Source organism: Balaenoptera borealis (genome assembly GCF_965194805.1).
Source record: "Balaenoptera borealis genome assembly, chromosome: 14".
Lineage (NCBI taxonomy): Eukaryota > Metazoa > Chordata > Mammalia > Artiodactyla > Balaenopteridae > Balaenoptera > Balaenoptera borealis.
In genome coordinates, this window is record NC_138875.1 from 20648385 (window position 1) to 20660737 (window position 12353).

General features: G+C 36.3%; 1 protein-coding gene across 1 annotated transcript in view; it reads right to left on the bottom strand.

Moving 5' to 3' along the window:
* Positions 1 to 12353, bottom strand: part of DCC (DCC netrin 1 receptor) — a 1166696-nt gene that overhangs the window by 135031 nt on the left and 1019312 nt on the right. Inside the window, exons 17-18 of the mRNA XM_082353405.1 lie at positions 7678 to 7910; positions 1965 to 2103 (exon numbers count right to left, since the gene is read on the bottom strand). Of these exons, the coding sequence (XP_082209531.1) occupies positions 1965 to 2103; positions 7678 to 7910 (372 nt within the window). The remainder of the gene's footprint in view (positions 1 to 1964; positions 2104 to 7677; positions 7911 to 12353) is intronic.

A 12353-nucleotide genomic window follows, 5' to 3' on the forward strand; every position in this document is an offset into this window, starting at 1 on the left:
CCATTCCCTCCTTCATTTAGAGAGAACACTTGGATTTTTCCTTTGGGAACAAGCTCTCCTCTGTGTCACATGAGCTGGGTAGCAACATCAAATAGAAATTTCATGGCCTTCATCTCACTCTCTTTAGCTGTGTGATTCTCTCTTCTGGGAAACTGAATGTTGATACAAGAAAGGAAAACACATGGGTCAAACCACTGTGACTGTAACACCTTGAAGGGAGAGTCCTAGAGTTCCTCATCTCTAAAGCCTGGGAATACTGCTGCTTCTTGTCCCCTCTCCAAGACTTCATTATTTCAGCTGTCCTTCCAATTATTTTTATTTTATTTCAATTAACTAGAGTAAAATTAAGGATTCATCACCTGGACAGAATGAAGTGTTTCATTTCAAGAATCTGTCAGCTGCCATTACCTTTATTATGAGTAATTTCAGCACAAGTGCATAACAACGCAGCCCCATAGAGTCTTTGCGTTATTATGGAATTAGAAGCAAACGCTAGAGTTATTTCACTTCATTTCCTTCTCCCAGTTATAAAACCTGCAGACACTTGTGAATTACTTCTTGCTTCTCATCATCGCCCAGGGATCTTATCCACATGCTATTTACACCTCTGTCCAGGTCATTTTCTGTTTTGACAATCACTCTTCCTCCTAGCCACATTTCTAAAAGTTAGTATCTTTTTGTCAGCAATGGGTCTCACCCCTGACATCCCTACAAGGCTAGGCAGTTGAGGAGAAATCAATAGGGTGCATTTATCAAGTCAGACGTTGGTGTGCATTTATGTTTATGACAGGGAAAAATGAATGAGGAAATTACTACTCCTCTTTCACTCAGGGAAGACCAAATGCCTTACTGGTTTTCATTTAACTCTTTTCATCTCCTCTTAAGTTAACAAGAAAGAGCAGAGCCTTTATTCTCCCCATAGTTCATAACTCATTCAGCTTGTCTTATTCTTCCTAAGAAGCTAAGAACATTGACATCCAGGGCAGAATTCTAGGAGAATGATTTAATATATATAAACATGTAAAAGAGAAGAAGAAGGTATTGAAATTAAACAACTAGAAAAAAAATTTCTTATAGAAAGAAGTACCCTCAAATTGTAAAAATATTCACAATGAATTTAGAGTTAAGGTAGTAGCCTGAAATAAAAATTAGAACTGCCATGCCATTGGGCAAATTCTAATGGAGAAAGAAATTCAGCTTACCCAGATAAAAGTTTTACTGGCATATTTTTTAAAATTTGGAAACATGTGGTACAGTTTATCCCCACATATGATGTAATGCCATGAAAGCAATCAAAAAGTAAGTTAAACCCTTTTTTCTCCGGATGTTGTATTTCTGGGAACTATAAATGCCAAGTGCACTGCATGTCTGCTAAGGTTATAAACTCAACATTTATGACCCATAGTAAACGTGACTGGTAAAATTTACAGTGAATTGCATTTACTCTCGACTTGAACTATTGCAAAATGCATGAAAGTTTTCCATTGTGTTGTCTTATTTCCAAACAGTGAACATGACCCCCCAGAAACTTCTTCCCACTGTCAGCTGAAGTTATTTAGGGTAAGCATCCATGAGACTACAGTTGTAATGCAATGTTTCATTTTGTATCTAATTTCTTTCCAAAAAAGTAAATACCTACTATGTCTGTTGATCAAAGACACGCATGCTTTGGACAGAGTAAAATGCCTTTGCTTAAATGTATTGAAAAGAAGATTTATATTCAGGTCTCCTAAATTAACGTACAGATTAAAACCAGATCACTTAATCCACTGGGGACTCATTTTCTTCTTATCTAGAGTGGGGAGGATAATATTAGATATAAAAATGCTATGAATGATTTTATATAAAATAAGGTATAATTTAGACATCATGGTGGACACAGGTTCCAACTTCCTTGGTACCTGGAAAACACCACTACCAAATATCAAGAGTAGAAATTTCGAAGCCAGTCTTTCTTCACATACCTGCTTCATATGTGGTGGCATGTGCAGTCATACTCCATGTGCTGGACCTTCTGTTTTTTGTTACCATGACCGAGAACTCATACATTGTGTTTGGTTTGAGGCCTGTTGCTGTGTAACTCAGAGATGTTGTGTCTTCTGACTAAACAAGTGGGAAATAAGAAAAGAGAAAAATAAATGAACTCTATCAACTTGGTAAATCAAGGCACATAAGAAGACTATCAAAAGCCAACAAAAAAGGAATTTATTTCCAAACAGCGGAAGACCTAGGACACAGCACTGACTTTATTTCCTTTCTGTACCAGTTTACACTGGCTGATTGTACATCTAAAACCTAATCAATAAAATCAGGTGTTATGTTGTTAAAAGGGCCAGATAGCTGATAAATTTTCCCAAGTGAGGCAATACCCACAGAGACAGGACCAATTCCACTTCCTCCTGTCAGTTCCATTTTTAAGGTTATCTGCACTGACTTCGACTTCAATTTATTTCTAATAATCAAAGTCTTTTTTTCAGAGGCTCTAATGTTTTATGTATTTTACATAGATGGTTATGATTATTGTCCACTGGTAATAAAATGAATTTTTAGAGCTCAACTGTTTATGATTTTTAAAAAAACTCTTTATGATACAAACTTTTAGTAATTCCAGAATCTGTATAGCTGTTATAAAGAAAATGGACAAAAGCAATATTGTGTCGTGTGCTTTTCTTTCTTTGTGCACAGGTCACATTAAATATACATTGAAGTATGGTCATTGGAGCAGATGATCAGGAAGAGAACAATAAATTGGATAAATATTAAATGATTACATTAGTGATAATATTTTTGGTCTTCTGAACACATTCTTTGTCTTTTAAACAACAGGTTAAGGATATTTTAGTAGAAAGTAAATTGTCTGTCTTTATTGCTTACTCAAAAGATCAAAATTGTTTGGGAATAAAGACCAGACCTACTAAAGAATGGACTTGAGGATATGGGGAGGGGGAGGGGTAAGATGTGACAGGGTGAGAGAGTTTCATGGACATATATACACTAACAAATGTAAAATAGATAGCTAGTGGGAAGCCGCCGCATAGCACAGGGAGATCAGCTCAGTGCTTTGTGACCACCTAGAGGGGTGGGATAGGGAGGGTGGGAGGGAGGCGCAAGAGGGAGGAGATATGGGAACATATGTATATGTATAACTGATTCACTTAGTTATAAAGCAGAAACTAACACACCATTGTAAAGCAATTATACCTCAATGAAGATGCTAAAAAAAAAAAGATCAAAATTGTAATGAAGAAAAAGGTTAATCTCCCAGGTTAATGGGTATTTTCCATATCATCAGGCAAATTTAAAAACTATTTATGCCTATTATAAACATCAATTTATGCTTTTTATTTAGATCTTGATCATCTTCCAAGGTTAAATATTTACTTTTACTTTTAAATTTATTACATTTGTTATATATCTATGTCTAGGAAAATCAAGGAAAACTTTTTGTCTCCACCTATGTCATACCTATCTCCTCCCTTAGGTATTCTAGTGTGGTATATCTTTTTTATTCTACTATGAATCCTTCTTAGATTATAGCTATGGAAATCCTACATTTCATTATAAAATCAAATAAATATTTAACGGTTCTAATAACATTTCGATGATGCGCCCATCCATCCTATTTAAGTGATGACCTCATAAACATTTATCAGAAGCTCTTCTTAAAAATAGCTGTAAAAATGTGTGCCCTAAATAAATGTAAAAATACTTGGTAGACTAAGATGGAACCCCATCAAATAAAACACGAAACGGGCAGCTCGTATCTGATAGGCTGATATATAACTTCGAATCTTTCCCTCCTTCCCTGTCATGAATACCTCTAAGTCTCAGAAATGGAAATAAGGGGAGGAATGGGGTAATGAGAAATATTTCAGCTAGGAGGGAAGACCACACTTTGATAAAACTAGTCTCTTTGAGCATAGACACAACTGGCATTTGGGAGGCAACTAAGCAATACTGTCCTTTGTATTTCTTAAATTCTTATATGCCTTGTTTGTATTCTTGAATGATACACTTGCATTCTATAAATGCCATTAATTCACTGAGTTTTCTTAGGAACTTTATGAGAACTTACTATTCAACATAAATCATTAGCCTAGAAGTATTGATACTTCGGAAAATCATGGCTGTATGTGTGTGTGTGAGGGGGGGCAGAATACCTAGGCACTACCTCTCTGAGCCTCAGCTTCCTCATCTATAAAATGGAAATAACTGTAGCAATGACCTTACAGTGCTACTTAAAGTGTGAAATAAGTCAAGTAAAGCATAGTATGTGGCCCAGAGTAAGTACTAAATAAATGTTAGCTACAATTTTTTATGCATTGTCTAGTGTGAGATATGGGCACTCTATATGTGTGGTGTATACACACACACACATATATTTACAGCATATTGATAAATTCTCCATTGAATTGTAAACATCTTGAAGGCTGAGACTGAGTCTTGCACAACTTTCTGTCTCCTGTAATATCCATGCTAGTATCTGGTAAGCACTAGTCAATAGTCAATGAATGTATTTTGAATGGAAAGTCATATAAAACATCAAATGATGAATCACTTTAGTAGAAAATAAATTATAGAAAATTTCTCCATTTGATAAGGAAGGTCAATATAGAGTTTTGGACAATCAAAATATGAATGTCTGGATTATGGCTTGACGTGGGACTGAAGTAGAAGGGTACTCCTGGGGGGAGAGGCCTGGATAAAGCCATCAGCTTATCTGAGTTCCAGCTCTAGTTTCATGAGGAATTTTGTCAAGTTATACAACCTACCCAAGTCTTCATAAAGATCTCTACATGCCTACTTAGCTATGCAGAATCTTACTTATTCTTTTTATATTGACAGTATATCAATATCCCAACCGCATAGATAAGAAAAAAGGAGATTAAACAAGTTAAGTCACATGACAGGACACAGGAAAGCCAACTCTAGAGCCCATTTATTTGACTCCATGTATGTATTTTTCCCCCATTACCTTGTGTTGCTCTGCCTAGCTTCTAAAGCTTAGTGGGGAAGGAGATGAAGTAATAGATATGACAGTGGTTTGAAAAGTTCAAAATGCAAAACCAAAGTAATCTATTACTATTATCTGTAAAATTTAAATTTAATGTATGTCTTTCTAGTAGACCAGATATGCTCTACATTTTTCCTTGCTATCCAGCTTACCTAACTCTTTCCTCTAACCCTGCTTCTCAGGGTGTGGGTGTAGAGTGTGTATGTGTGAGAAGAGGGGTCGAACGTTAGTAATGGAAAGCCTTATTAGGTCAGGGAAGATGATGGGGAGAGAAACAGTTAAAATATTTCTTTCAATTCTCATACTTCAATCCAGAAGAGAAAACAGCCTCTCCTTACAGAGGATAGCTTTTGGTTGGGTCTCACACTGTAGGCATGCTTTATGAGACTCAATAATCCTGTGTCTGTTCTATTGACTCTTCAACTGAAAAAAAAATGCCTCCAGAAATTTTGAAACTCAAATCATTCTGCAGAGAACAATCATTGTCCTTCAGAACATTTCACGTACTGGCAAGGTACCCACAGCCACTCTGTGAAATGAATGTATCCACAAAGTACAGCAACCATGAGCATAACATTTTTAAAGTCGTCTTTTAAAAGCAAACTTAGAACTGGGTAATCTGTATATAAAGAGAGTTTTTAAAAAATGCTCTCATGTGTTTCATCAGTTGTCTTATCTGATAATGTTATCCTTATAGTTCTGCTGAGTCTTAAATCTGATACTGTAAGGAGATAGATAGGATACTTAGAGTATATTTTATATCAATGATACTATTTGGACGTGCCTGGAGAGTTTCTCCTAGTACCTGACCTAGCAGGGAGGCAGAACCAAAGAAAACTGTTTTTTAAATGGTTTCAACTAAAAACTGATTTACTATGAAATGTGAATTTTACGCTACTTAAAGGTTGAATGAAACTAGAAGCAGATCCAGCATGGCTACAGGAGAAAAGAGGCAGACTTACAAAATTATTGGTGGGATTTTCCTTTAATCTGGGCTCTTTAGAGTTAGAAATTTCCAAAGGATATTTTCATCCCCCCAAATCACCACTGGCTTGAGGCTGGATTAAGCAAGACAGCAGATTAGTGGAAAGAACATTGGATAAAGTATTGGGAGATCCAGATTCTCCCTGAAATCCACCCCAGTAGAGTGGTAAAGAGAAGGGATATAAGGGGAGTATGAAGATTGTGGAGTGCCCGGGTTGAACTACTGGTTCCTTTGTTGTTGGGTAACATTTATGCTCTTTTTCTTCTTCCAGTTTTATTGAGATATAATCGACATACAGAACTGTGTAAGTTTAAGGTGCACAACATAATGATTTGACTTACATACATCATAAAATGATTACCACTAAACTATAAGTTTAGTGAATGCCCATCATTTCATATAGATACAAAATTAAATAAACAGAAAAAATATTTTTTTTCCTTGTGATTAGAACTCTTAGGATTTATCCTCTTAACAACTTTCATATATAACATACATCAGTGTTAATTATATTTATCATGTTGTACATTACATCCTTAGTACTTACTTATTCTTATAAACGGAAGTTTGTACCTTTTGACTGCCTTCATCCAATTCGCCCTCTCCCCGCTCCCGCTTTAGGCTCTTATCTCTAAAGCTACATTCTCCACCCCAAATAATCATCCTGTGAATATTTTAAATGTGTTTTAATATAGTACCTCACTTGAATAACTTATGAATTCTTTGAAGTAAACCTATGGAGCTGAATGTATTATGCATTCCAAAATTATAAGTAACCATTTTAAGTATGTGAAGTAACAGCTAAAGCATGTTAAACTGCCTCTATGATCTGGCATAGTTCTAAGTAAATGGTAGGTGGTTAATAATTACTTGTTGATCTCATTTTATTCTACATTTGTGTATTGTTTATATACACTACTAGCATGTGGTAGGCTTAGGAGGTAACAAAATCGTTCCAGTATATAAATAACCGTTTGTTGGAGTTGCTGAGGCTGGCTGATAGAGATTTGAAGGTAGTCATGACAGTGTCTCAAATATGTATCTCTAAGGAGCTCTTAGGGGGGTTGTGAGATGACTCAGTGATAGGACAACAATAAGGGAGTTGGTCTAATTCATATTAATTAAAGGGGAGTGTGCATTGTGGATTTTCTTGACCACCTGTGGGTGTTTCAAGGCTAAATGAGGAAGTAGATGTTAATGGCTTAGAGTGTGTTCACCATCTAAGGATGGTGTAAAAAAATCATCATGTATTCCTTTTCATATTCACTATAAGATGGGTCTCTCTAACATTAATAGGGGTGCCTCTGGCGTAAATCTAGATTCCAAATGAAAAGAAAAACACCAAAATCTGTCCCAAAAATGAATGTAGAGCTCTGCTATTTTCCAAAGAAAATGGCATTCCCTTGTACAAAATCACATTATTTATACAAACCCAACATCTGGTGGAATTCGAATAACATTTTGCAGCTCTTGACATTTTTCTACCTTGCCTTAGAATTGTTTCCTAAGACACAATAATTCCCAAGCCAATGTTAGATACTGAGTTCTTAAAATGCTTTGTTTTCCATTTCATGTCACTGCAGCAAAATGACTCATGACAGTCCAGGACGCATTTAAAACAATGTATTATACAAATGACAGTTCATGTGAAATTTCATACTATCAATTCGAACTTCACCTTGTATTTCGCATTCGCAGAAAAGCTGGTCCTCCACCGGACAGTGTAAAGTCGCACTTCGGACGTTTTTTGGTTCTTAGGGACAGAGTTGTCTGCCCAGCTGACCCTCACAGCATCGTGGGTAAGAGCCACAGCCTGTACACCTACTGGTGGGAGCATGGGGGTGGAGACATCTGGGACCGAGGTGGGGAAATCATCAAGCAAAGGATAATAATCAACTGGGTCAGTGGGATCTGGGTTTAAAAACCCGCCAAATGAAACAAACAAATAAATACATAAATAAAAGAGTTAAAAAAATAAACATCAGTGGCAACACATCACAATGAGTTAAATGCATGGCAATAATGATGAAAGGGAACATGAGAAGAACAGAAAAAAATACAATTAATTCAATCGGAAAACTCATTAGAAACAGTATTGCTAGATTACAAAAGTAACTGACTATTTTCCATAATTTACTCATTTCCTTAGAGTGGTTTTATCAATGTGGCTGTCACTTCTAGTTATATATTTTAAAAGTCCATTTTTTTCTTGGAATGTTGTACACTGTTTCTTAAAAGATCCAGTATAGAATTCATCAGTTTTATAACTATGCAGATAACTTAAAATAACAAAGTACTAAGGAGTGTCTGGTTTATTTCCTCCTGCAAAGGAAATAAATGCCTGCCTAATATCTGCTTTGTTATTTGTTTGTTTTTCTCCTCCTTCTCTAACTTGATTTGCTATCTCTAATGCATTTATTATTACTTAGATCCTACCTGCATAAATATTGTTTAGGTAAGAAACAAACAAAGGATAAAAGACCAAAGGGCCCTGAGGTCTACAGCAATCTGTCTATGGCTATGACTGCACAAAGCCAGACCAAGTCTGTGGTCCACATGGTTCAATGATGTGATAATTAGGTTTACACAGCACATAGTTTGGTTAGATTGAAATTCTTAGAGAAAGTGTAGAAGTGTCCATTCTACCCACATTCTCACAGAGTAATTAAGTAATTAAGTTTTTTAAGGCATTTCTGTATCTACATTCCTTGTTTGAAAATTTTAAGTTCCATGGAAAGACTTCATATTATTGGGTGGGGAGACAGAATGAACTACCTACAACCTGATGAGATTTGTGCTGAGATATACACATGCTGAGGTACACACATCCATAACACAAACAGAATCTGCATAATGATGTGTGTGGTTTCATAAGATTCTCTAGAAAAATCTTATATTTGTTTTTACGCTGGGGATGTCAGAATCAAGGGAGCCTATTTTGTGGCCGCAGTTGGAGTCCAGTTTTGAGGCTTTTATTTATTACCTAAGACATTTAAATCTGCTAAAATTTTCCTTGAAATCATATAACATGTATCCTCACTAACAAAAAACAAGATGAGCTCTTAAGCTGGGCATTTGATGGCATTTGGGGAGACGAGACGTACTAAAATGTAGAGTATCTGAAGCAGTAAACATACAGAGCTTATATTTTTAAATACAGTATAGAGACCACGGGCTGATTCTGATGATTACTTCACTTTGTCCACTGAATTTTAAATGTCTACCCCCTACTCATCACTGTTTTCCAATGAATTATTTAGTACTTTACTGGGCTGTGGTCTTTGGAGCAAAATATAAAATCTGAAAACAAAAACAGAACAAAAGGAAGACCAAGAAAAGAAAAAAACAAAACAATAGAAAGAGAGAGAAAGAAAAGTATGTGTTTAAAATTTAATGACAGAGCCCAGGCTTTTTGTATTTCCTTTGACGTGTCTTTTTATTAAGGGCTCCTTTAAACCCAAATGGATTTATGAAATGATGAAGGGGCAGCTGAAGACACTGCAGCCTCTAGGAGGATCGCAATCTGTCATCAGGCTGGTGCATCGGTGGAACCTTTTGGCGAAACTAGAGCAGGTGCTGCCTCACTTGACTTGTTTCTATTCACAGCTGACTTACCAAGAAGAATGCTATACACAAGGGAGGACTACTCTCAATCACAAACTCCTTTTAGATCAACTCATATTCATGCTACCCTATCTGTTGTTCCTTTACTTAATCTAGTTTTGTTGATACACCTATACTAACTTTATAGTGTTTCACAGGTACCCTATATAAGATTTTGAAAAGTCGTGATTCTACTTTAAGAAACGGTAATACTCAACCCTGTTATTTCTGGATTTTAGAAAAGTATGTTTTTCATGACTTGTTGTTGAGTTTCTTGGAGTCTCAGTTCCAGAATGCATCCTTAAATTTCAAGTAATGCTGTTTGTTGGTATATATCTACGAACTTATGTAATTCAAAAATTTCTAACCTAGCCAAGTTTTTCTTGCTTATTTTAGAGGAGTTTTTTTTTTTTTTCTTTTTTTTTCCCCACTCATGGTTTGTCATTCTATCTGCCACTTCCTCCAGACCTGGGCTAATACAATAGCCACTAGTTAAATGGACAATTTAACTTTAAATTAATTAAAATGAAATAAAATTTAAAATTCATTTATTGTGTTGCACTAGTCAATTTCAGATGTTTAACAGCCAAATGAGCCTCGTGTCTGCCGTACTGGTTAGTACAGACACAGTACGGTATTTCCAACAAAGCAGAACTTAGTAACAGGTGGCAAGCACTGCTCTAAATATATGCTACATATATTGCTAATTATCTTTCCCTCTCAGGTCAGAAACTGGGTGGTTGAATTAAAAACTACCTAAACCAAGTACCTAAACATGTTTTTTTAAAGTAATTAATTAATTTATTTTGGCTGTGTTGGGTCTTCGTTGCTGCACACGGGCTTTCTCTAATTGTGGCGAGCAGGGGCTACTCTTCATTGCGGTGCACAGGCTTCTCATTGTGGTGACTTCTATTGTTGTGGAGCACGGGCTCTAGGCGCGTGGGCTTCAGTAGTTGTGGCACGAGGGCTCAGTAGCTGTGGCTCATGGGCTCTAGAGCACAGGCTCAGTAGTTGTGGCGCACGGGCTTAGTTGCTCCGCGGCATGTGGGATCTTCCCATACCAGGGCTCGAACCCATGTTCTCTGCATTGGCAGGCGGATTCTTAACCACTATGCCACCAGGTAGTTTAGGTAGTTTTTTAGGTACCACCAGGTGCCTAAACAGTTAGTGCTAAACACCAACTGTTTAGCAGTTATTTTGCTGATAAACAACTTTTTTTTTTTCAGTTTTTTTCCCCTCATATTCCTGGGTGCCTTATATACCACTGATTTTCAGGGGTAATATACAAAAGAGTGAAAAAAAAGACAAAAACACAAAACATAGCTTTAAACCTTTTGCTAAAAAGAGAAACCTATTCAATTCCTAATAGTTGTTTTGGTAAGAACATATAAGCGTATGGTCAACATATTGAAGTTCAAAACAAGCTTTTAAAAAAAGTAACACAATTGTACTTCATTTAGACATTTATAAAACAAATGAGAATAAACAAATTCAAACAACATACCTCATTATTCCCCTGCTCTCTTCCCTTCTCCAGGCTCAAAATGTCTTATTTTTACAACAATATGGAATAAAATTGCAAAAAATGCAGCAAAAAAATGAAACAACCTGCCCATTTGATCTAGTGAAACTTTCCTTGGCTCTAACACTGTTATGTTCTGAATGAGATGAGGTCCAGAGTAGACCAGCATCTATGAGCACATCCATCTGGAAAGCACCATAGCCTGATACTCACTCCAGCCTGATTCATTTACAGCCTCTGATTTTTTTTTTTTTTATTACTTTATGTTGGCCTCTTCCAAGACTGCTCATGGGAATACTTTGCAGAAGCTCAGAGACCGAAAATATCTTCTATGCAGCCCTTGGACACATTTATTGAAAGAGTTTCTCACAGAATCTAAACCTTTGATTCTGTTTATTTGTCCTTTGTTCTCCATGACGTGTGAAAACACAATAAAATAAGTCTGCTACATCTAGGCAGGGATGTGGAAAGGGCTGGTTTTATTCATCCTCTCCAACCCCTTATTGACTTTTCTTCAATAAGAAAATTCCTCACACGTTTTCCAACTTTCAGTATTATTCTATTTCTCAGATCCATTAGGATTAGTCATAGCAGGAAAAAATTGTCTTATGGATCACTGGTATTTTAGAAACCGCTCTGGGAATGCCATATGCTAAAAATTAAAGAACGACAACAAATGCTCAGGGGAAAGAAGTTAATAACACCTCAAATACTTCTTTCTGAGCAACCTATCTTCAGCTTATCTGAACTCTGTTATCGCTATTACTACTAGTTTCTGCTCAAAAATTGACTTTTGGGGGGTCATCTTAGTGTTCCTTCTTTGTGGGCTCTAGTTTTGGTAAGAAAATAAGAGTTCTAAAAGACTGACCATGGTACAATTTTGTGTGGTCTGATCACAAGCCAAATCAATGACTCTTTACCATCTTTTATCCTAGGCAAGAAAGAGCTGGCTTACTGAATAAACATTATGGGAAGGACGGGCACAGCCAAAGTGGCTGCTATCTCTCAAAGAAACTTTGGCAGAGTAAGAGAATAAGGGGGAAGAGGAAATCCCAGCCACCCTCCAACATGTTATCTTGTAGTTTCCATCCTGGCCCTCTAATTGCCTCATCTCTCTATATTTAGAAATAACACGTTTGATAGTAAATATTCTCTAGGGTAATATTTCTTATTTACCCTTTTTGGGGAGCCATGAGCCCTTTGATAACACAATGTAAGATATATACTGT